The 23758-nt window shown below is 42.9% G+C and overlaps 1 protein-coding gene across 1 annotated transcript in view; it reads right to left on the reverse strand.

The window, feature by feature from the left end:
- LOC149830716 (serine/threonine-protein kinase TOUSLED-like) overlaps positions 1 to 23758 on the reverse strand; it is a 71040-nt gene that overhangs the window by 39329 nt on the left and 7953 nt on the right. Inside the window, exons 3-8 of the mRNA XM_090016726.1 lie at positions 5490 to 5696; positions 5307 to 5369; positions 4906 to 4938; positions 4448 to 4555; positions 4289 to 4333; positions 3318 to 3430 (exon numbers count right to left, since the gene is read on the reverse strand). Coding sequence (XP_089872852.1) covers positions 3318 to 3430; positions 4289 to 4333; positions 4448 to 4555; positions 4906 to 4938; positions 5307 to 5369; positions 5490 to 5696 — 569 coding nt within the window. The remainder of the gene's footprint in view (positions 1 to 3317; positions 3431 to 4288; positions 4334 to 4447; positions 4556 to 4905; positions 4939 to 5306; positions 5370 to 5489; positions 5697 to 23758) is intronic.

Consider the following 23758-nt stretch of genomic DNA (forward strand, 5'->3'; position numbering starts at 1 on the left):
CAAGTTCAAACTTGTCATGCTCAGGTCCTTTAGACAGTCACGAGTCTCTTGTCTGTTAGGTGAACATCGACATTACATGCTTAACAAAAAGTGTCAAAACATGCCTCGAGGTTACTGCAGACCTCTCCCCCTGCTCCTCGTAGTCTGATATATCGTAGATGACTAAGGGTACGACTATGAGGAGAGGGGCATGGATTTCTCAGAAGAAATCCATCAGCAATAATCTCGCGAAGGAAGGTAAAGCGCCAACTATCTTAGTTTGGCTAGAAAACCAAATAACTAGGTTTCACCTCAAGGGTGATGCAGCACCGGTCTAGCGATGGTGCAGGTTCCTTAGTAGAACCTTCGCCCATCTCATGCACATGCCCTTAAACAGGGTTATCCGAGTTGTATCAGATACACAAATAGAAGTTGTAAAACACTTCTCCTAAACGCATCGATTTGGGAGATCCAACTACTATCTCGCAAAAGGCTTTTGAAATCTGCTTTATGAAACTATATGTTTTGAAAATAAGTTGGTGCCTAAAAGTCATCCCTTTTTAGAGAACCAAGTGCATAAGTGTGAATCTTGTCTTTTAAGACAAATAAACAAGTTGAAATACGCTCGAAGCTGCACTCAGTGAGTGCAAGCTAACAAAGAGCAAGCACGTGCAGATTACAATGTGGCGATAAAGTATGATCAATCCGCAAAGTGCAAAACTGTGTCGAGTGCAAAACCTCGCAAGTAGTACGCAAGGTACGAAATCATACATCGACTAAACAGCCATATAAGCAAGCGAATAAATACATAGGGTAGTGCACCAGGTACGTAACCGCACCTTAGCTAAACAACCAAGTAGGTACGTGAATACTCAAAGGAATGCACGAGGTACGAAACCGTACCTCAACCAAAACAGACATGCAAGCAAGTAATGGTCAAGGCAAAAGAGCATCAACAACATAAACAGCAGAAAGAACAGAAGAAAAGCCTTGGCGCATAAAGTGTGGGGCAACAGAAAGAAAAGTATAGAAAGTAAATGTGAAACAGAAGCCTAGGCCGATAAAGCGCTACGGCAAAGTAAAGACAAGTAAAAAGCCATGGCGCATAAAGCGCGAGGCAGCAGAAAAGTAAAGAGGACAAGGATCACGAAACCGCGTCCTTAAATTAAAAGACATAAAATGTAAAGACAGGAATTTAAAAGCCTAGGCACATATAGCGCGGTGGCAACAGAAAAGGAAAGTAAAGTAAAGAGGACAATGATCGCGAAACTGTCTCCTTGAATTAAAAGACATACGTATATACTTTATACGTATACATATATCATCGTCCTCTTTCATTTTTAATTATCTTTTCTTATTTTAGTATTTATTCATTCATTGTCCTTTTATGCAAGAATCCCCTACCTTGAGGGGTTGCGGGTCCTCGTACGCCTGCGACGTAGGTAAACATGGGCTCAAGCTACGAAGAGCGAGTCGGCTCCGTCGTTCAACCTGCGAGCGTAAAAGCGTTAGCATGCCAAAATACAAACGAGAAGCGGGTCTGGTAAGTCCTGCAGCAGTACCAGACCCCGATCAGAGAGCTCAACTCCCTGCAGAATGACAGCAAATGCAACAAGGCAGGGTGTCCTGGGTTCCCTGCCTACTCGAACAGCAAAGGCCCCCTGACAGGGCCTTGTTGACCGCCAACAGCAAGCAGCGACAGAGGCAGGGAACCTTGCTCCCTGCATGCCCGAATAGCAAAGAGGGCTAGGGGGCTCAGAGGTGCAGAGGCAGGGACTTCCCTTGCATGCCAACCCTGCAGAAGGGCACAGAGGCAAGGGTTCTGCCCCCTACTTGCTGGAAGGGAGCAGAGACAGGGATTGGGCCTCTGTTTGCCCGACAAAAGCAGAGAGAGAAGGGGGAAACAGGGAGGGCGCGACCACTCCCCGCCAACCAAAATGCAGGGAGGTAATAGAGGCTTGGCCCCTGCCCACCTAACGAGAAAAGGAGAGGGAAACGACGACAGGGCTCGGCCCCTGCCGTCGTTTCCAGACTCAGGGAGGTGGCAGGGGCTCGACCCTTGCCAACCTACCGAGAAACAGAAGGGAGGTGGCAGAGGCTCGGCCCCTGCTGACCTGCCTGAACAAGAGGCAGGCAGAGGGGGCCCTGCCACCCTGCCGACCAAGGCACGAGGGCCACCCGGGAGCCCTCCCCCGAGAGCCCTCTGCCTAACAGAGGAGGTGAAGCAGGAGGCAGCCCTGCCGCCTGCCAGAAGGGAAAGGGGGAGACGACCGAGGGAAGGTGCTCAGCACCTCCCTCACTGGCAGACCCAGAGCCACCACGATGGTGGCTCTGGTCCACCGACCCGAGAACAGGAGGGTCGAGGGAGACAAAGAAGAGAGGAGACAACGAGGAGGGGTGCTCGGCACCACCCTCCTGGTAGACCCAGAGCCACCCATGATGGTGGCTCTGGTCCACCGCCAACAAACGAAAAAGGGGTGGGGTTTACATGGGAAGACTGTGGCGACGAGGGAGTCCACGGACGGCACAGGTGATGGCGACGGCGTCGGGGACATTGGCCGAGCTGCTGGAGCAATGGCGACGACAGACGGTGGTCGGACAAGAGGAGACACCAGGGCACCGACGGGGGTAACAGTGAGAGAGCTAGGAGGGTCTCGTCGCCAAGACTCGAGCAGAAGAGAGGAGAGCAGCGGAAGTGCTATCGTCGGTGGCTGCTGACGTCGGGTGGCCAGAGAAGGGGGTGTCTGCTGAGGCCACCGGACTGGGGGATGGTTGCCGGCGAACGTCGAGCACGGGCAGCGATGACAGGGATGTGCCGCAGACAGGGAGCAGAGCAACGATGGTGGCGTTGACTGGACGCAGGGAGAAAGAGGGTGTCGCTGGCATCTGCAAGGAAGGGGCCGGAGACGAGAGACGAAGAGACGGAAGGGAGGAGAGAGAGAGTGGCGAGGGTTTTACCCCTCGCCCCTCTCAGCTTGCGTCTTTTAAAGACGCAGGCTCTCGCGAAGGTTCGAGATCCCGGGTCTGGGTCAGGCTCGGGTCGAACTCGGATCCGGGCCCGACACGGCGAACCAACCTCGACACGTGTCCGACACGTTTTTTTTTTTACAGGCTTTACAGTTTCTCCATGTAAATATAAAAAAAACACCACAACAAAAATTACACAGATAAACCAGAGCATCTCAGTTAGTTTTGCTACAATAACAATCTTCATTAAATGTAACTTGGGCAGAAGCATTCAATGAAGAAATAGTAATCAAAACCAGCCACAAGCAAATCATCAAAGATAAACCATTCATTATTCGCCATGGAAAGTCATTTGATCTAGAAGAGATTACCTAATCACACCCACATTACCAAGCCTCAAAGAATCCTGACGTATCTTCATCCTTGATTCTTGCCTTTCTGCTTTAGCAACTGAAATCAGCAGATCCGACAACACCTTCATCCTCTGCCCAAGAGAACAAATTCTATAAGCCAGAGGTCCAGACTTAAAAAAATCAAATGCAGAAAAATCAACCTCAACAAAACCAGAACAACACAGCATGTTTCACAGCAAACAAAATCAGTAATAGCTGCACAACTTCTGAAATTGAGATGGTATTCATCTGTGGTTCTAGAAAGGGATTTTCAAAGGCAATTATATAGCAGGTAAAAGTAATAATAAGGTATAATCCATTCAACTTAAAAGACAAAAGAAGTTAACATGCAAAATTTCAGAATGTATTCCTACAATATACAATAGAAGATGTATCTACGTCATAAAAGTGATTTAGACTGTACTGCAGTAGGCAATGTATGTTCATGACTCAGAATTTTTTCCCATGCTCAGTTCCGCTGGCTGAGCACGTACTTGTGGTCGCTATCCTGATAGTGCAAACCAGTAGAGCACCCCTTTTCCCCAGGGAGTCGCCTTGCTTCGGCATAAGCAAGGGGAACGATACCCTTAGAATGTAACCCTGACCAACAGCCTAGCAGCTAAGGCCCCTCCCACTACACTACGCCAAACCCCAGAAATGAGGAGAAAAATGAATAAAACTAGCAGAATCAACTTTTTATGGCCCAAGAAAACAGTAGGAAGGAAAAGATATGGCCAGAAACTAATATCCACACCATAGAACATAACACATTTCAGCTTATCCTCAAAATGCTAGGAGATAATAGGAGAAGATTCAATGAAAAACACCATTTGTTTGCATGAACTTCATCCAGATTCAGATCTTATCCCAAGCAGCTCACAATATAAGCTTTGACAAAACTCCAGAACTTAGCAGATTAGAAACACATTAGTGGTGAATTGCAAGACAACCTTTGGCTTCATTTGCTGCTCTTGCTCTTTAAAGTCTCGCAGTTCCTGAGTTCATGTCACAAATTTGTGAGTGAAACAATAATTGCTTTCGTTCTGAAACCACAAAACAAGAACAACCAAGAAAGGATATATATATATATAGAGAGAGAGAGAGAGCACCTTCTCCAATTGGCGACACACCCCTTGATGGTTTGAAGCTTCTTGGCGAGCTTTAGAGAGTTCTTCTTCCAATGATGTAATTTTTCCTTTCAAAAATGCTATCTCTTCCTAATAGAGTAACAAGAATAAGATAGGTGAAAAAATTGACAATCAATCATACATGTTTAAGCATCCATCCAAACAGTACATCACTGGATAGAATAATATTACAACAAAAGAGGAAAGTAACAAGATGTCTGTCCTCATTAGACTAAAATTAGAAATAGCTAAACAATCTGATCAGACACATGAAACAACTACAAGGACTAGAAAAAATAGAAAATGTACAAAGAAATTAAATATTTTTAGCAACTATTCTACAAAAGCAGGAGGGAGGACAAATAGCCTAATGTACAATTTATGTAACTATAAATTTGTCACCATAAGAAAAATAACTTCGAGACAATAAGAAAACATACTTGCATAGAAGCCCTCTCCTTCAACCAACTCTCCTGCAGTCAAGCTAAAAATAATCAGCAAAGGAAAAGGGCACCAATCACATTTAAGCAGTCAAATATAACAAAATAAAATGAAATTTGTTCTCAAAAGTTCATCATCCAACAGATTGGCATATAGAGATCCAGTGATAAGCATATGCACATCCATAAGAGTGAAGACAGAACATGCAGAATAATGTATACGACCATAGATTCAAGCACTAACACTTTCTGCATTTCAAACAGATCCTAGAGCTTGTAACAGGTACAAGAGTGAAATTATAAATATTCTGTCAACTATTTAAGACTCCAGGCTTTGGGAATGTTCTACTTCAAAAGTATCAGATTTCAAAAACAAAAACAGAGAAAGACAATTGCTTAACCTGATTATATGTGGATAGACTCATTGTTGCTTGAAATAATGCATCTGATGATTCTGACCCAATCTAGTTGAATCAAAAAATAAAGAGGCAAAAAAGGAGAATAAAATAAGTCAAATACGAGAAACATAAAGCACCACACACACACACACACACAGTAACATAGCTCAACAGCAGAACAAATGCCTTATGCAATGAGCTCTCCGAATGACCGTTTGACAGTGAAAATGAAGCAAGAGAAGATTGGGGACGTGATTGATCACAGGCCTTTGGACCACGCCCCCTCCCTGTTATTGAACGTCCTCTACCACGACTATTCTTCCTCCTGTTTCCATCATTTGAACTAATTTGTAGATCCATAGCCTCTATCATCCTTGCCCTTCCATCGATACCCTTCAGAAATAGCAAGTTTTAAATGCATTAATGTTAAAATTAGTCCTCAAATTTAATGAAAAGGATATGTATTACCAAAAGATGAACCTGTAATTTATCGCAATCAATTATTATCATATTAAAATATCCATGCTATAATAAAGGTACCTTATTATTACATGGAATGGGTTTGCAGTGAGTTTTTTTTCTAGTGAAAAATACAGAACATGTCTTATAAGACAGATCATTATAAACATATAACTCACGCACACACATGCATGTGCACATCCACACACACACACACACATGCTATATATATATATATATATATATATATATATATATATATATATATATATATATATATATATATATATGAAAATGGGAATCATCCCACCCCCTTTTTCGTTAGGTCATCATTAGGACCCTCCAAAAATCATAGTTTTAGGTGATTTATGCTCAATTTGAGCAGTTAGATCTGTTTATCAATGCTTATTTATTAAGAAATCAGCTTTGTTTCACATTGATTTGATGTAAGAATGTGAATATTTTTATCACCAAACTTCGGTACAACATCAGCCATTGATTTTTTTACCTCCTTAAAATACACATCTAAGCACAAAAATGCTTCATCAAATGCATGTTCTCTCTCGAATAAACAATGGCAATGACAAACACATCTAATGGTTCGGATCGAGCATAAAACATTTAAACCTATGACTTTTGGAGAGTCCTAACGATGACCTAACGAAAAGGGGGCAGGATGATCCTCTCTCTCTCTATACACACACACACACACACACACACACACACACACACACACATATATATATATATATATATATATATATATATATATATATATATATATATATATATATTGTTGTTGTGTTGATACCAATGAGTTGGACATGATTCTAGTGAGAGATCCTGTAAGCTTTTAAAGCTGAACCCAGTGCAAGGGCTACTTGTTTGGTATAAATGCATAGGACCATTGTCATGTGCAAACTTCCTAGCAAATTGAGGCTGCCTAAACAAACCAAACCAACCTCAGAACATTCTAGTCCACACTTACCAGCCAACACTTCAAGTGAAGAGGAAACCAATCAATTAGTGGGATAAACCTAGGAAGTCGGGGCTGGGAAAGATATCAGTTCTTTGTTGGAACCTTTTCTAGTAGGCCTCCCTCCCTCCTTGTGGTCATAGGATAAAAAGCAAAAGAATGGAGAGAACCATCGAGCAAGGATATGCAAAAAGAGAAAAGGGGATGAAGAGATAAAAAAACATCTATCGGCAAGGGAATATACATACATACATATATATGTGTGTATGTGTGTATTTATTTGTTTGTTCATTTAATAAGGGGATGGAGGATAATTAGACTCTGAACCTGTTTTATGCAAGCCACATATAGCAACCACTCTTTTTTATTTTAAGGAAAAACATGTCTAAACACTTTTATATATTACACATACTCCACAAGCTTAACTTTAAGAACCTACGCAAGTCAATAGGAGAATTCTCCATTATTTCTCCAAACCAGAATGCTATTATGTCTGGTAGGAGACCCCGTGAGAGTATAATTATAGAAACAAGCCATTCATGTGATAACCTTAAAGAAGACTTGGGTTTTACACTCAAACTCGAACTAGAGAAGGCTTTTGATTATTGATTGGGCCTTTCTCTTGCATTGTATGAATTGAATGGATCAATGGAAGAGATGGATCCTTGACATTCAATCTTAATATCCATTAATGGGTATCTAGTGCTCTGATTTCTCTGTCCTGTGGGCTGCACCAAGAAGAACCCCTATCACTGATATTTTTCAGCATTGCTTGTAAAAGTTTTAGTGCATTGATGAAGGAGGTGGCTTCTTGTTTCATGAGGATGTTTCTTTACCAAGTATGCTTCAGCTAGCCCATATGTTTTTAGCAAATAATGTGCTAATATTTGGAAAAGCCAGTGTTGAAAAAATGTGGAGACTATGGCTGATCTTGAAATGTTTTTCATTTGTGTCAAGTTTAATTATCAATGAGAGCAAATGTGAGCTGATTTTAAAGCGAAGGAAAGGTCAAAAGACTCAAAACAGTTGGCATCGGTCAAACTTTGTATGCAATCTAGGTGCCATTACCCATGAAATATCTTGGCATGAACTTACGTAAAAGCATTTCTATAGAGGCCGACTGGGCAGCTATGGATGATCATATAGAAAAAAAATGCAGTCATGAAGACGTGAATGTCAGGAAACACTAAAGAGAAAAAACTAAGGTCACTAAGTGACTAGGAAATGCACAAGCACACAAGCAATAGGCCACTAATGGGCAAGAATACAATGAGCCAAAAAGTGGCAATTGACAAACATAAAATGAGAAAAAGAGCTAAAAAAATATAAGAAATCTTATAGAGAAAAGCTTCAAGAAGCTTAAGGAATACATGGGGCAAAGCCCCTTATTTATACACAAATGGGACCCAAGGAGGGGCTCTCATACAGTCGTTAGTGTAAAAATGTCTACGAAGAGACAATACGCATACAAGCACTAGTACTTCACAAAAGATGTGCACAAAGGCACTCAAAGAACACTTGAGCAAATACGCAAAAAGTGTAAAATAATGCAAACATGCACAAATGCATGTAATACGATTGTATTGAATAAAAGGAGGGAAGCTTGAGACTCTCAAGCCATAAATTTACAAAGGGGAAATACCCCTATTTATACACCTCAAGGGGGTCACCTTGGGGGCTCCCAAAAGGAGTCGTTGGGAGCCCCAAACGGTCACAATTGTGACCGTTGGGGCTCCCCAACGACTCTTTTAGGGGAGCCTTCCCAAGGTGGCACGAAAAGCCATAAAAAGAAAATAAAAAAGAATAAAGGAAAAGAAAGAAAGAAAAAGAAAATACAATCATATTCCAAGTGGAATATGCGTAAAAAGTGAATTTACAGAAATACCCTTTTCGGGTATTATGATCAAAATAAATATATATTAGTATATATGTATATATATAATATATATAGATATGTATATATATATATAATATATATATATATATATATATGTATATGTATCTTTATATATATACATACTAATATATATACATAAGGATTACATTTTTAACACCCTCCCTCAAACTTACGGTGCGATAACCGCAAGTTTGCCCAAAAGAAAATGAAACTGAGGGAAGCAAAGCGCCTTAGTGAAGAAATCTGCTAATTGATATTCCGATGTCAAATATGGAAGATCGCTAATTTTCTTCAAATATTCTTCCAGAACATAATGGCAATCCATCTCTATATGCTTCGTACACTCATGGAAGGTATGATTTTTGGCAATGTATATCGCACTCTTATTGTCACAGCATAACTTTGTCGGTTCTTGAATATGAACTCCCATATCTTCTAGCAGACGCTGAATCCATACTATTTCCATGGTTGTGGAGGCCATGGCTCTATACTCAGCTTCGGTGGAGGATAAGAAGACCTTTTGTTGCTTTTTATACCTCCAAGAGACCAATGATTCACCTAAAAAGATACAGAAACGAGTGGTGCTTTGGTCTAATGTATAGACCTATGATTCTTTTTCTATACATAGACCTATGATTCTTTTTCTTCTATACTCGGCTGACTCGGCTCGGCTCGGCCCTCCAACGAGTCAACCCGGCAAGGCAAACTCGGCCTGATAAGACTCGGCCTTGACTCGGGCCTGACTCGGCCTGACTCGGCCTGACTCGGCTTGACTCGGCCTGACTCGAGCGAATTCTGGGATGTTTGAAATTTGATTTTTTATTTGAGTTAAACAAACATGGGACGAAGTACGGTTGTTACAGACAGAACATATGTTTTGTCTGTTATGTTCTAAGGGTTTGTCCAATCTTGGACAAGCAATCAGACAGACCCTTAGGGTCTCTTGTGAGTGTGTCCTTAGTGGTCCTTGTGTTGGCTGATTTGGTGGATTGATGTGCTCATTGGATTTGTGGTATGTGTGCTCTTGGATCTTCCCTGTGTGTGTGTGTTAACTTCGTAACAGGTACTAAGTATCACTATCATAGCATAATCAACTATAATATTTATATGTTGCATCTCTTTCGAGAATTTTTGTCATGCCACTTAATTTCATATTTTTCAACTGACACCATAGTTATTCTTCAACTTACTCCGTAGTCCTTTGTCTAAAAAAGAAATTTGAAGGCTATTTAGCAGGATATCCTAGAGTTTTTTGCTACAGCATTAGTTGCCTTTAATGACCTTTGTTCATTTGTCAAGGATGTACATTTATATATGGTCACATGGACAACAAAAAGGACAGATGGCATGCCATTGTTGTTCAATTTTGCATTAAGAATATTGTATAAGGGGGCATGACACAAGGGTAACTGGTAAGTTGGAAATATTCCTTTGAGATAGTCTGGGAGAGATCAGCCTATGCATTTTTCAATGCTACTGCTCTCTATGAATGGTTTAACTAGAAAATGACAAACCCAGGAAGTAATACAAGCAAAAACCAAGCTAATTTAGTTGATGCCAATTGTTATCAGTTCAAAAGCAACCTAAGAAAGTCACATCTCTCTCCCAGTTTCAGTGATTACATGCCTTTACACAACCCAAGGATCCCTTGTTTACTGAAAAACATGGTTTGAGACAAATTATAAATTGTTTTTCTTTTAAAATCAAAAGTTAACAAAACCCGGTCCGAGTCACCGAGTTGACCCGCCAAGTCATGAGTCAATAAAGAACGAGTCGAGTCCTGAGTCACGGGTTTTAAAACCTTGCATATGAGTGAATGGCGCTAAGGCACGCTCTATGTATAGAAGAAAAAGAATCATAGGATATGAATCTAGAGGGAGGTCTCCTATTTCTCTCAGTTCTTTGAGAACTTATTGTCTCAGTAGGCTCACTATATTTTTCTATAGCACTTTTAAAACTGCTTTGGTCTCTATGTCTATATACAACAGGCGCTCTAGAAGTTCGATCATCAGCCTCATGATAGATGAAAGGCTGAGGAAGATGGTTATCCTCTTCTACTTCATTTTCACTTGGTGTGAATTCATCATCACTAATGTCATCATTTCTTGATAAAAGTTCAAACAAAAAAGAATAATCCATATTTTTCTCATGAGATTCAGAATTTTCAAATCCACTAACATTTTCTAGAAAACTTACATTTCTAAACACATATAATTTATCATTTTTGACATCGTAGCATCGAAATCCTTTTTGGGTCTCAGAATATCCAAGGAAGGAACATGAAATGGCTTTAAGAGAAAGTTTATCATTTTTATCTGTCAGAATAAAACATTTGCACCCAAAAACCCTTAACCTGCTATAATCAGGATCCCTTTTATATAAAATTTCAAATGGCGAAATTTTATCCAAATTTTTGGATGGAAGGCGGTTAATAAGATAAACAGATGCAAGAGTTGCTTCGGCCCAAAATCTTTTCGGGATGTTTTGGGAAATGAGCAGGGTTCTGGTTGTCCCAATAATGTGTTTATGTTTCCTTTCAGCCAAACCATTTTGTTGGGGTGTTTTGGGACATGATTTTTTATGAATTATCCCATATTTCTCAAGATAGCTTTTAAAATCATTTGAGAGGTATTCTCCTCCAGAATCGGATCTAAAGATTTTCATATTTGCATCAAATTGATTCTTAATCATCATATGATAAATCTTAAATGTTGTAAAAACTTCATGTTTATATTTGAGGAAATATATCCAGGTAAATCTAGAAAAATCATCTACAAATATCACATAATAAGATAATCCTCCCTTTGAAATAATAGGTGTCGGTCCCCAAACATCCGAATGAACGAGTTCAAAAGATTTTGTAGTAAACATGGATCTTTGATAATATGGCAAACTTCTCATTTTTCTAAGTGTGCAATCATTACAAACAAAATTTTTCTTACATAAATGTTTGGCAAAAGGAAGATACAAAATTTTTGTGACATTGGGGTGATCAAGTCGTTTGTGTCATACATTAATGTCTTTGTGATGCATCATATTACAAAAAGAGTCTTTTGGAATTTAAAGAAAGTCCACATGGTAGAGATCTCCTTTTCTAGAGCCTTCCTCAATCAATTTCCCGGACCGGCGATCCTGTATCCAACATTTATCAGATGAGAATTTTATATCACATCCATGGTCCAAGAGTTGAGAGACAGAAAGTAAGTTTAAATTTAGCTTTGGAATAAATCTGATTTTCGGAATAAAAAAACCTTTTTCTTCAAAATTTCCAGTGCCTTTAATTTCTAGAGAAGTGACATCCGCAGTTGAAACAAAAGATGTTAATGAATGTTTTAGAAAATCGGATAAAGAACATATGTTGGGGGACATATGAAAGAAGGCACCCGAATCTAAGACCAAGAGGTCTTACCAGGAGAAGGAGAGGTAGATGTAGCTGCTCCAGAAACAGCTCCCTTAAGAAGTGGTTGAAGTGCTTCCATGATTTGATGAAGAGAAAGAGGCTCATTTGAGGGAGTCACATTTTCTTCCTTTTGAGAAGTGGTGGCCATGGCAAGCAGCTTCTTCCATTTAGAACAAATAGGTTTGATATGCCCTGGTTCCTTACAAAAATAGCAGACAAGTTTGTTGTAGTCCCTTCTTCCTCCTTGACCACTTGATCCTTGATTTTGAAGTGAGGAGGCTTATAAGCTCGTACATTGTTTCCCGGTCTTGAAACAGCATTAACGGCATCACTTTTTTCATTAGATGAAGTTGTAAGAACACTCGAATTGTTTTTGCTAGAATTCATACGAGTTTCCTCCCCACTTAGCTTAGTAATGACATCTTCAAGCGAGGGAGAAACGAAAGAAGAAAAGAGAGAATACCGAATTTGCTCGAAATCGGGTCTAAGACCATTCAAAAAATTGAAAAAAATGATCATCTTCCAATTGGTTGTACCTAAGCTCAATAGTCTCTAATGCTCATGTCTCCTTGCTTAGTTTCTCTTATTTTTTTCTTGCAAAAAGAAATGCCTAGCAAGGTCTTTTTTAGTGTACATACCTTTCATAAAGAACCAAGCTTCATTTGCTTTCTTAAATTTTGCAAGATCGGCGCATATTTTGAGCTTCATATTATTCATGAACCATGCCAATATCTTGGCATACTCGCTTTCCCAATCTTCAACTTTAGATTGGTATTCTTGAATAGCTTTGGCCTTCTCTTTTTCATTCAAGGCCTTTTCTTCATTTCCCTCCTTTGTAAGCTTCAATTGTGGTTCTGGAATGATTCCACGTACATACCCCCAAAGTCTTTTACCTTTGAGGTTGTTTTCCATGACAGCCGCCCACGTTCTATAATTTGTTATGAAGGAGTTTGATGAAGAGCAAAAAGAGTGATACTTAAAAAATTACTCAAACGTAAGTAAGAGTACTCCAATGATACTTTCACAACCAATGCTCTGATACCATGTCAAGAAACACTAGAGAGAAAAAAATAATGTCACTAAGTGACTAGAAAATGCACAAGCACACAAACAATAGGCCACTAATGGGCAAGAATACAATGAGCCACAAAGTGGCAATTGACAAACATAAAATGAGAAAAAGAGCTAAAAATATATATATATATATATATATATATATATATTCTTATAAAGAAAAGCTTCAAGAAGCTTAAGGAATACATGGGGCAGAGCCCCTTATTTATACACAAATGGGACCCAAGGAGAGGCTCCCATATAGTCATTGGAGGGGTCCAACGACTCTATGGTGGACCCCCCCCCCCCATGATGAAATAAATAAAAAGAAGAAAAAGAAAAAGAAGAAAAAAGGAAAAGGCATATTCTAAATGAATGTGTGTTACATGTGAAAAGACTATTTTACCCCTAGTGGGTATTACAAAATATATATATCTAGATAGACACATAGACATGTATATGAAATCTCTCTCTCTCTCTCTCTCTCTCTCTCTCTCTCTCTCTCTCTCTCTCTCTCTCTCTCTCTCTATATATATATATATATATATATATATATAGATATAGATATAGATATAGATATATAGATATATATGAATTATTAATACAATTTAACAATGAACCAATCATTATTTACTTCTAGCTAGCAGAACTATATGTTAAAATATATGTACCATATATATACATATATATATATGTATTTTTTTCCTTTATCTTTTATAATGCCCACTAGGGGAAATTTAGTCTTTTCCTTTCCATGTAAAATATGCATGACCAATAGGGTCTTTTTTTAGTTTCTTTTATTTTTCTTATTTTCATTTTTTATTTTTTATTTTTTATTTTAAATATGTAAAAGGGACCCCCACTAGAGCTATTGGGATACCCCCCAATGGTCACAAATGTGATCTTTGGGGGGCTCCCAACGACTCTATCGGAGCCCCCTTGGGTCCCTTTTGTGTGTATAAATATGAGGTCTTTCCCCATCTCTCTTTAATGTTTTTTCAAGAATTTCATAATATACTGTGACTTATATTTTTAAGCTCTCTCTTCTCACTTTGTGTGTGTTTGGTGTTGCCCTTTGTGGCACATTGTATTTGGTCAATTAGTGACATCTTGCTTATGTATTTGTGTCTTCTTGTAGTCACTTTGTGATATTGTTTGAACACTCTTGGGACTTTTTGCCTTTTGCTTTTTAGTGTGATTAAGCTTGACACTAGTGTTCTGATTTATTTTCTCCAAATTATAGAACTTGTCTAATGATAATCCACTCCTATCATGAGTCTTCTAATTTTAAAAAAGCTCATCCACATTAGATTGATGCTATGAAACTTGAATTAAAAGCACTCAACAAGCTAACACTTTGGACAATTGTAAGTCTCCCTTTAGGAAAAAAGGCTATTGGATGTAGAGGAGTTTATAAAGTCAAAACTAAGAGTGATAGGTCATTAGAAAGATACAAAGCTAGGTTAGTTGCTAAAGGGTATGCACAAGAATATGGAATTGATTAGGAGAAAACCTTTGCTACAGTTGCTAAGATGACTAGTGTAAGTGTAACGCCCCAAAATTTCGACTTGTGATTTCGAAAACCTTATCGAAAAACCTTTCAAAGATTTAAAGTTTAATATTTAAAAACAACAGCGGAAGGCATTTAGAAATGAACACAAGTCAACAATCCTGGGTACGTTAGCTGAAAAACCATCATTCACATGTACAACATCTTAAAGAAATTTAAGAAATAAGGCAATCGATTAAAATCTGCAGTTTATTACAAAATGAGCCTTTTATTCCAAAGTTCAATAAATCTAAGAAAAACTCCAAAAAATCCCAGAGCCAAGCCGCCAGCAGAAAGAAAATGAATCTTGATCCACGTTGCACCACGCCATCGGCCGCCAGTGAAGTCCTACTCCTCACCTACCCATGAAATGGGTCAGCTTCATAACAAACCAGTAGGTGCACGAACAGATAAGTAGAATGAAAATAAAACAGGACATTCATGAGATAAGCAGTTATGATATTTAAGCAATTAAAGCAGTTGTAGTCTATTCTAGCAAATGTAATAAGTGCAAAGAGAAGCAGTGTAAGTCTCAGTCATCTATATCTATTCCTGAATATATTCTTTAAGTTCTGATATTAACTGGCCTGTGGGTACGCACAGACGCGAAGCGTAGAAACAGCCGAGACCGATCCGAGGGTTTATTATGTTAGGTGTTTTCATTAACCCGGATGGCTGACTGAGTCCGCTCCTAAGGGGACGGTCAGTGACCAAGAGAGTAAATCCCCAAAGGCATTCGTGGCCCATGGATGCATCCAACTTCTGCAGAAGTGCCTGGGAGTTACCACCTAGGATAATTTATGGTAATCCCAATTCCCCTAACTCCGATGACTGGGGAAAACCGAGTCTTTTGCTCGTGGGGTGGTTGTTAACAACCTGTCCATCGGAGTCTTTGTACCATCCATCCTCTCCCTTGATGAACCGTGAAGATCGGATGGGTACGACGGGGGTTTCTTAACCGCCGTCCCATCCTACATGCTCTGGTCCATTAGACCCACTCGAGCATCTTGCCTGTGAAGGCGAAATGGTCACCATTTTATGTGATCTCAGCATTTTGCTAATAGCATTCATCGAGGTTGCCACAACCTCATCATCCCACCATCGTAACCCACATGGGACGTACTTGTCCAAAAGTACGATCGTACTTTCCAAGAGGTACAACTACGATGAGAGGGCAACATAATGGTTTATGATTCTTTTGTTTCCTACATGACATGTTTTGCTTTTCTGAGCAATTGGCTTGTGGAGGCCGATATTATTAAATTCGGTAAAGTATAGATTTCACCCCTCAATACCCTCCATGATCTTACATAAAATTCATATTATACCTGCCTTAAGGTTCGGTTATAATGGCAATTGCAGTGGTTTTGAATCTCTTCACAAGGTCTATCTCAAGTATGCAGTTTCAAAGGAATAAGCATGCATAATAGACAATTATGAGTTAAGCACTCGTACACGTAAACAGGCATGACAAGTAAACTACTTGATTCTTTCTAGAATGAGTCTACCTAGAGGATTTATATTATGAAATAAAAGAATCACAAAGAGTAAAACATGGATCAACAAATATTTCTTCAAAGTCGCAAATATGCAAAATAATTATTCTATCTCAGAAGTCTTATTTTATTTTGTTCATACATACTATTCGTGCGACTTTCCCCTACCTCGGGATGTCGTGCAGCTGCGTGCGTCTACGCGTGTAGATGATACGAGGCTCGGGCCGCGGAGCCAGAGCGAGGGGTCCGATGCGAGGTCTGCAACAGTGCTATGTTAATTATCATGCGGAGCAAAAGAAAGACAAACCTGCCTATAGGAAAAGAGAGGCAGCAGAGGTGTGCCCCTGCTGGCCGAAAACAGACAAGCGACGGGGGAACAAGCCCCTGCCTAAACATAGCGTAGCGGCATGGGGCCAACCCCTGCCGACAGCCACCAAGTGGCAGGGGCTGAGCCCCTGCCAACGGCACACAGTGGCAGGGGCTGAGCCCCTGCCGATAGCAATGGATGGCAGGGGGCCAGCCCCTGCCGGAAGCAATGGATGGCAGGAGGCCAACCCCTGCCAGAAGCACATGGATGGCAGGGGGCCAGCCCCTGCCGAAAGCACAGGTCGGCAGGGGCCAACCCCTGCCGCCAGCACGAAGTGGCAGGGGCTGAGCCCCTGCCGACAACACAGGTCGGCAAGGGCCACCCCTGCCGACAGCACCAGACGGCAGGGGTCCCAGCCCCTGCCGAAAGCACAGGTCGGCAGGGGCCAACCCCTGCCGACAGCACGATGTGGCAGGGGCTGAGCCCCTGCCGACAACACAGGTCGGCAGGGGCCAACCCCTGCCGACAGCACGATGTGGCTGGGGCTGAGCCCCTGCCGACAACACAGGTCGGCAAGGGGTCACCCCTGCCGACAGCACCAGACGGCAGGGGGCCAGCCCCTGCCGAAAGCCACGAGGTGGCAGCAAAAAGGGGTGCCGCAGGGGCCAGCGGTCCCCTGCCGGCACTCCGGCGAATCGCAGAGGGAGACGGGGACGACAGGGGCCTCGTAGGCCACCTGTCGGGGCCCTGGCGACACAGAGAGGCGGTGGGAGGCCGCGGCAGTGGTTGTGAGCCACCTGTCGGCCTCCCGGCGAGGTGACAGGGAGGGGGTGAGGAGGAGAAGAGGGAGGAGAAGAGAAGAACGGCGTACCTGGGGGGGGGGGTTCCCGGCGTCGGCGGCGGGCGCATCAGGGAAGGAGACCGGCGCGGGGGAGGAAGCTCGAGAGGGGAGGCGTGCCTCCCCTCCGGCCCGGGTCCAAACCGATATTTTTTTTTTTTTAAATGGGGTTTTACATCCTACCCCTCTTAAAAGAATTTCGTCCGCGAAATATCTATTACCTTGAAGAATCAAAATACAGGTCAGGATATTTTTCTCTGATATCGTTCTCAGGTTCCCAAGTACATTCGTCAATCCCATGATGTTGCCACCGAACCTTTACAAAGGAAATGGTCTTTGATCTAAGCACTTGGTCACGACGGTCGATGATCTCCACTGGTCTTTCTTCGAAAGTCAAGTCCCCTCTAATGTCCACATCATCATAATGAATGATGTGCGATGGATCGTGAACATACTTCCTCAACATGGATACGTGAAAAACATTATGGATCAGAGCATACTGCGGAGGTAACGCCACGCGATAAGCTGCTTCTCCAATTCGCTCCAGGATTTCGAACGGTCCGACGTATCTAGGACTCAGCTTTCCCTTCTTCCCGAACCGAAATACGCTCTTCGTCGGAGATACCTTAACAAAAACCATCTCACCAATATCGAAGGTAAGCTCTCGTCGGCGTCTATCTGCATAGCTCTTCTGCCGACTTTGAGCGGTACGGAGTCGTTCCCGAATCATCTGCACTTGTTGAGTATAGTGTTGCAAGACTATAGGTGCCTCCAATTTTCGCTCGCCAATCTCGTCCCAGTAAACAGGTGATCGACATGGCCTCCCATACAAAGCTTCGTATGGGGCCATCCCGATGCTCGCATGATAGCTGTTGTTATACGCGAACTCCGCCAAACTGATGTGGGAATCCCACTCTCCCTTCCAGTCCATCATACAGGCTCGAAGCATGTCTTCCAAGGTTTGAATCGTACGCTCCGACTGCCCGTCCGTCTGAGGGTGAAATGCAGTACTAAACTTTAACTTTGTGCCCAACGCCAACTGAAGTTGTCCCCAAAACCTTGAAGTGAATCTAGGATCACGATCGGAGATAATCGAGACTGGAACACCGTGCAATCTCACAATCTCTCTAACATAGAGATCAGCGAGACTATCTAACGATTGGTTGAGACAGATAGGTAGAAAGTGAGCCGACTTGGTGAGTCTATCGACGATCACCCAAATCGCGTCATGCTTTCTCCGCGTCCTCGGAAGACCGACTATAAAGTCCATGGTAACATCTTCCCACTTCCATAGAGGGATCTCTATCTGCTGCATGACCCCACCGGGTCTCTGGTGCTCGATCTTGATTTGCTGACACGTTAAACACTTCGAGACATACTCAGCCACGTCTCGCTTCATACCGTTCCACCAATAACTGCGTTGCAGGTCCTTGAACATCTTCGTGCTACCCGGGTGAATTATGTACCTAGAATTGTGGGCTTCCGCAAGAACTTCATCTCGAAGAACCGGGTCATCAGGAACCCAAAGGCGCTCTCTCAACCATATACTTCCATCCTCCTTCAGACGAAAAGGTGTATCTGCCAATACCGCTTGAGCCTTCAACTTCTCGTAGCGCGCATCAGTCTTCTGCCCATTGATGATTCTCGCTAGTAGCTCAGGTTGAGCAACAAGGTGGGATAAACCGATTGAACCTTGAGTGATTGCGAAAGGTTCCCAAGAGGCTAGGTCTTCGACCAACCTCCATCCAGCAAATAAAGCATTAATCGAAACTTCCGGTGCTTTGCGGCTGAGAGCGTCAGCCACGACGTTCGCCTTTCCTGGGTGGTAGGAGAGGGTGAAGTCGTAATCCTTGAGGAATTCAAGCCAACGCCGTTGTCTCATATTCAATTCCTTCTGTGAAAATAGGTACTTAAGGCTCTTATGATCGGTGAATGCTTCAAACTGCTCCCCATACAAGTAATGTCGCCATATCTTCAGTGCGAACACCACCGCAGCTAACTCTAAATCGTGAGTTGGGTAGTTCTTCTCGTGAATTTTAAGTTGTCGAGAAGCATAAGCGATCACCTTCCCATTCTGCATCAGCACGGCCCCTAGGCCTGACCCAGAGGCATCGGTATAAATCACGAACCCGCCCTTACCAGAAGGTAAGGTCAAAATAGGAGCACTGGTAAGTCGCTCCTTCAATAATTGAAAACTCGCCTCGCACTTCTCGTCCCATAAGAATTTAGCCTCTTTCTTCAGTAACTTAGTCAGGGGTAACGCAATTTTAGAAAAATCCTGAATGAATCTTCTGTAGTAACCCGCTAGTCCAAGGAAACTCCTGATATCATGCGCGTTCTTTGGTTGCTGCCAACCAAGTACAGCCTCCACCTTTGCAGGGTCCACGGGCACTCCTTCTTTAGAAATAACGTGTCCCAGAAACATGACTTCCTCGAGCCAGAATTCACATTTAGAGAACTTGGCATACAACTGTTCATTTCGCAAGGTCTCCAACACAACTGTTAGGTGCTCTCGATGTTGCTCTCGACTTTCTGAGTACACCAAGATGTCGTCGATGAACACGATCACGAAGGTGTCCAAAAATGGCTTGAACACCCTATTCATCAAGTCCATGAAAGCTGCGGGGGCATTGGTCAGTCCGAACGGCATGACTGTGAACTCGTAATGTTCGTATCTCGTCCGAAAGGCCGTCTTAGGAATATCCTCATTCCTAATTCTGAGCTGATGATATCCAGACCTAAGATCGATTTTCGAGAAAACCTTAGCCTTCTGCAACTGATCGAACAAGTCTTTGATACGCGGCAATGGGTACTTGTTTTTTATTGTGGCCTGGTTGAGCATTCGATAGTCGATACACAACCGCAAGGTCCCGTCCTTCTTCTTCACGAAGAGCACAGGAGCTCCCCAAGGAGAAACGCTGGGGCGAATGAATCCCTGATCCAACAACTCCTGCAACTGCTTCTTCAGCTCTTCAAGCTCAGCTGGCGCCATTCTGTAGGGTGCTTTGGAGATTGGTGTCGTACCTAGTAGCAATTCAATATTGAATTCTACCTCACGAGACGGTGGAAGTCCCGACAGCTCTTTAGGAAAAACGTCGGGGTAATCGTGAACAACATCTAGCTCACTGATGGGAATGGGCATTGGATCTGACTGGATAACACTAACCAAAAAGGCAGTGTATCCCTTCCGCAAGAAGTTCTGTGCTTTAAACGCCGAGATCATCCGGCTTGCTCGAACAGGTCTGGGAATTCTGAAATCTACTCTCGAAGAGCCCGGAGGTGATAAAACGATCTTGCCATCACGGCAAAAGATCTTGGCATGATACTTGTGCAACCAATCCATGCCTAGGATGACGTCAAATTCAGTCATCTCCAGCAAGATAGCACAAGCAGGCAAGTGCCGCTCTGCCACAACTACGTCCAAATCAGGTATGTAAGTAGTGCAAACCGTGTTCTTCCCAACGGGGTTATACACGTCTAATGCCTTATCAAGTGTTTTTACCGTTATATGCAATTGTTTTACGAATCTTTCTGACACAAACGAGTGCGTAGCACCACAATCAAAGAGTGCAAAAGCTGCTTGATCAGCAACAAGAATGGTACCTTGAACGAGATCCCCTTTGGTCAATTGATCCACTGTGGCTGCATAAACTCGACCCGGCTCTCTGCCGCTGCTTGGTTGTGCTCGTTGTTGCTGCTGATGAGGTGGTCGAGGAGGCTGAGCTACGTTGCCGGTTCGCTTGAGGTCATCTGCTGCTTTCTTCCGGCAGTCGCGTATGAAATGGCCCATCTTGCCACAGTACAGGCATCCGCCAGTGTCCCGCGGACAAGATTGTCCCACATGAGGCCTCTTGCACCTGGGGCAGTTATCACTCGACGGTTGCCTGGGCGGTGGAGGGCCCTGTTGTCGCTGGCGTTTTGCTGGAGGAAACTGTTTCTTCCCTGCTTCAGTCTTCACTGGAAAAGGTGGTCGCTGCCCTGGGCCGCCGGAAAAGGTCTTCTTCTGCTCACCACCTGACGCGGTTGACTTCTTGGCTTGCACACTTTTTGAACGCTCCCAATCCTCGTTCAGTAGGGTGGCTGCTGCTACTGCCGCAGAAAAAGTCGCGGGCATACTGGTGAGAACCCTATGCCTGAGTCCTTTCTTCAGTCCGCGAATAAACTTCCCGGCCCGCTCATGATCATCCTCGAATAGGTGAGGACAATAGCGCTCCATCCGTTGAAATTTGGCGATATATTCGTTCAAACTTAAGCTGTCTTGGCACAGTTCCAGAAATTCCACCTTCTTCTTTTCCCTCGCATGAGGAGGGAAATAGTTTCCGAGAAAAACCCTTCGGAAGGCCTCCCACGGAATCACCTCAGCACCCGGAAACTGCACCTCCCGCGTAGTGTCCCACCATTCGCGAGCGTCGTCCTTCAAACGAAAGGACCCGAACATTGTCTTCTTATCCTCAGGAACGGACAACACTTGGAACACCCGTTCCACCTCTTTAACCCAACTCTCTGCCAAGTCAGGATCAACCTTGCCAGAGAAAGTAGGAGGGTCCAGCTTCAGAAATTTTTCATATGTGGCGGTTGGTGCATTCCCAGCAAGGGAACCCGGATCCTGATGGGGGCGACCCTGGTTACGAATCGCCTCAGCTAAGGAGTTGAGGGTATCCATCATGAATCCCCTCTGTTCACGCAACTCATCGGCCATGCTGTGGCTTGAGTTTCCCGCCATCCTTAAAAAGCAACCAAGATTAAAGTCAAAAATACTGAAGACGTACCAGTAGGCATAAGTATAGAAACAAAGGCAATAACATAAATCTTTATTCCGAGAGTCAAATATTTAGAATCCAGCTGTGCTGGTAAATAAGCAAAAGTTATATTCCGCAGTTATAAATGAGTTCACAGACTCCAACAAAACTGGGTGCGTGCTACCTCCCCTTAGGGACGACTAGAATACTTCCTAAGATATTCCCTTCTATTGCCTGTGCGCCTGAATCTGCGCTTAGGGGTGAAGGGAAGTGGCTCATCGTAGGAGGGCTCCTGCCCGTAAAGAGGCGTCGCCGGAGTATATTCCGGTGAGCCAAGACTATAATCTGAAGAATTCGTCGCAGGTGTATATGTGGGTGATACACCGCCCACTGGGTCTGCCGGAGGTGGCGGTTGCTCGCCGGCAGTCGAAATTGCGATCTTGTCGTCATGCTCAGCCTTGTGGAAGCAAGCATCCATGGTGTGGCCTGTTTCTCCGCAGAAACCACACTCCTCTATTAACTCAGGGGGAACAAAATCTCCCGATGACTCCTGTGGTGTCTGATGGTGCACCTGAATGTGTGAAGGCGCGAAACCACCTTCTCGAGCATGCACTTCAGCCCACGCTGCTGCCAAGGGTATCTGGTAGGCGATCGGTAGTGCGAAGCCTTGCTCATCCGTAAAAATGGGTAGAGGAGGGCGGTTAGCCCAGTAACCAGCCCCGAACATCTCACGTCCGCCCCTCCCCCTTACGGAACGGCCACGTACACTACGCGTGCTCCTACCGCGAATACCATTAGAACCAGTAACTGGATCCATATATCCAACGGTACTACGAATAAAACAAGAATATCATTTAGTCTAAACATGCTATGAAATATCAAAGATTTACTTACAGCGCGATGGGATGCTCAATAGTCAAGATTCACTTCTTTCTGATCTGGCTCTGATACCAAGTTGTAACGCCCCAAAATTTCGACTTGTGATTTCGAAAACCTTATCGAAAAACCTTTCAAAGATTTAAAGTTTAATATTTAAAAACAACAGCGGAAGGCATTTAGAAATGAACACAAGTCAACAATCCTGGGTACGTTAGCTGAAAAACCATCATTCACATGTACAACATCTTAAAGAAATTTAAGAAATAAGGCAATCGATTAAAATCTGCAGTTTATTACAAAATGAGCCTTTTATTCCAAAGTTCAATAAATCTAAGAAAAACTCCAAAAAGTCCCAGAGCCAAGCCGCCAGCAGAAAGAAAATGAATCTTGATCCACGTTGCACCACGCCATCGGCCGCCAGTGAAGTCCTACTCCTCACCTACCCATGAAATGGGTCAGCTTCATAACAAACCAGTAGGTGCACGAACAGATAAGTAGAATGAAAATAAAACAGGACATTCATGAGATAAGCAGTTATGATATTTAAGCAATTAAAGCAGTTGTAGTCTATTTTAGCAAATGTAATAAGTGCAAAGAGAAGCAGTGTAAGTCTCAGTCATCTATATCTATTCCTGAATATATTCTTTAAGTTCTGATATTAACTGGCCTGTGGGTACGCACAGACGCGAAACGTAGAAACAGCCGAGACCGATCCGAGGGTTTATTATGTCAGGTGTTTTCATTAACCCGGATGGCTGACTGAGTCCGCTCCTAAGGGGACGGTCAGTGACCAAGAGAGTAAATCCCCAAAGGCATTCGTGGCCCATGGATGCATCCAACTTCTGCAGAAGTGCCTGGGAGT

The sequence above is a fragment of the Nuphar pumila genome, chromosome 8, assembly GCF_984573655.1.
Source record: "Nuphar pumila chromosome 8, dmNupPumi1.hap1.1, whole genome shotgun sequence".
NCBI lineage: Eukaryota > Viridiplantae > Streptophyta > Magnoliopsida > Nymphaeales > Nymphaeaceae > Nuphar > Nuphar pumila.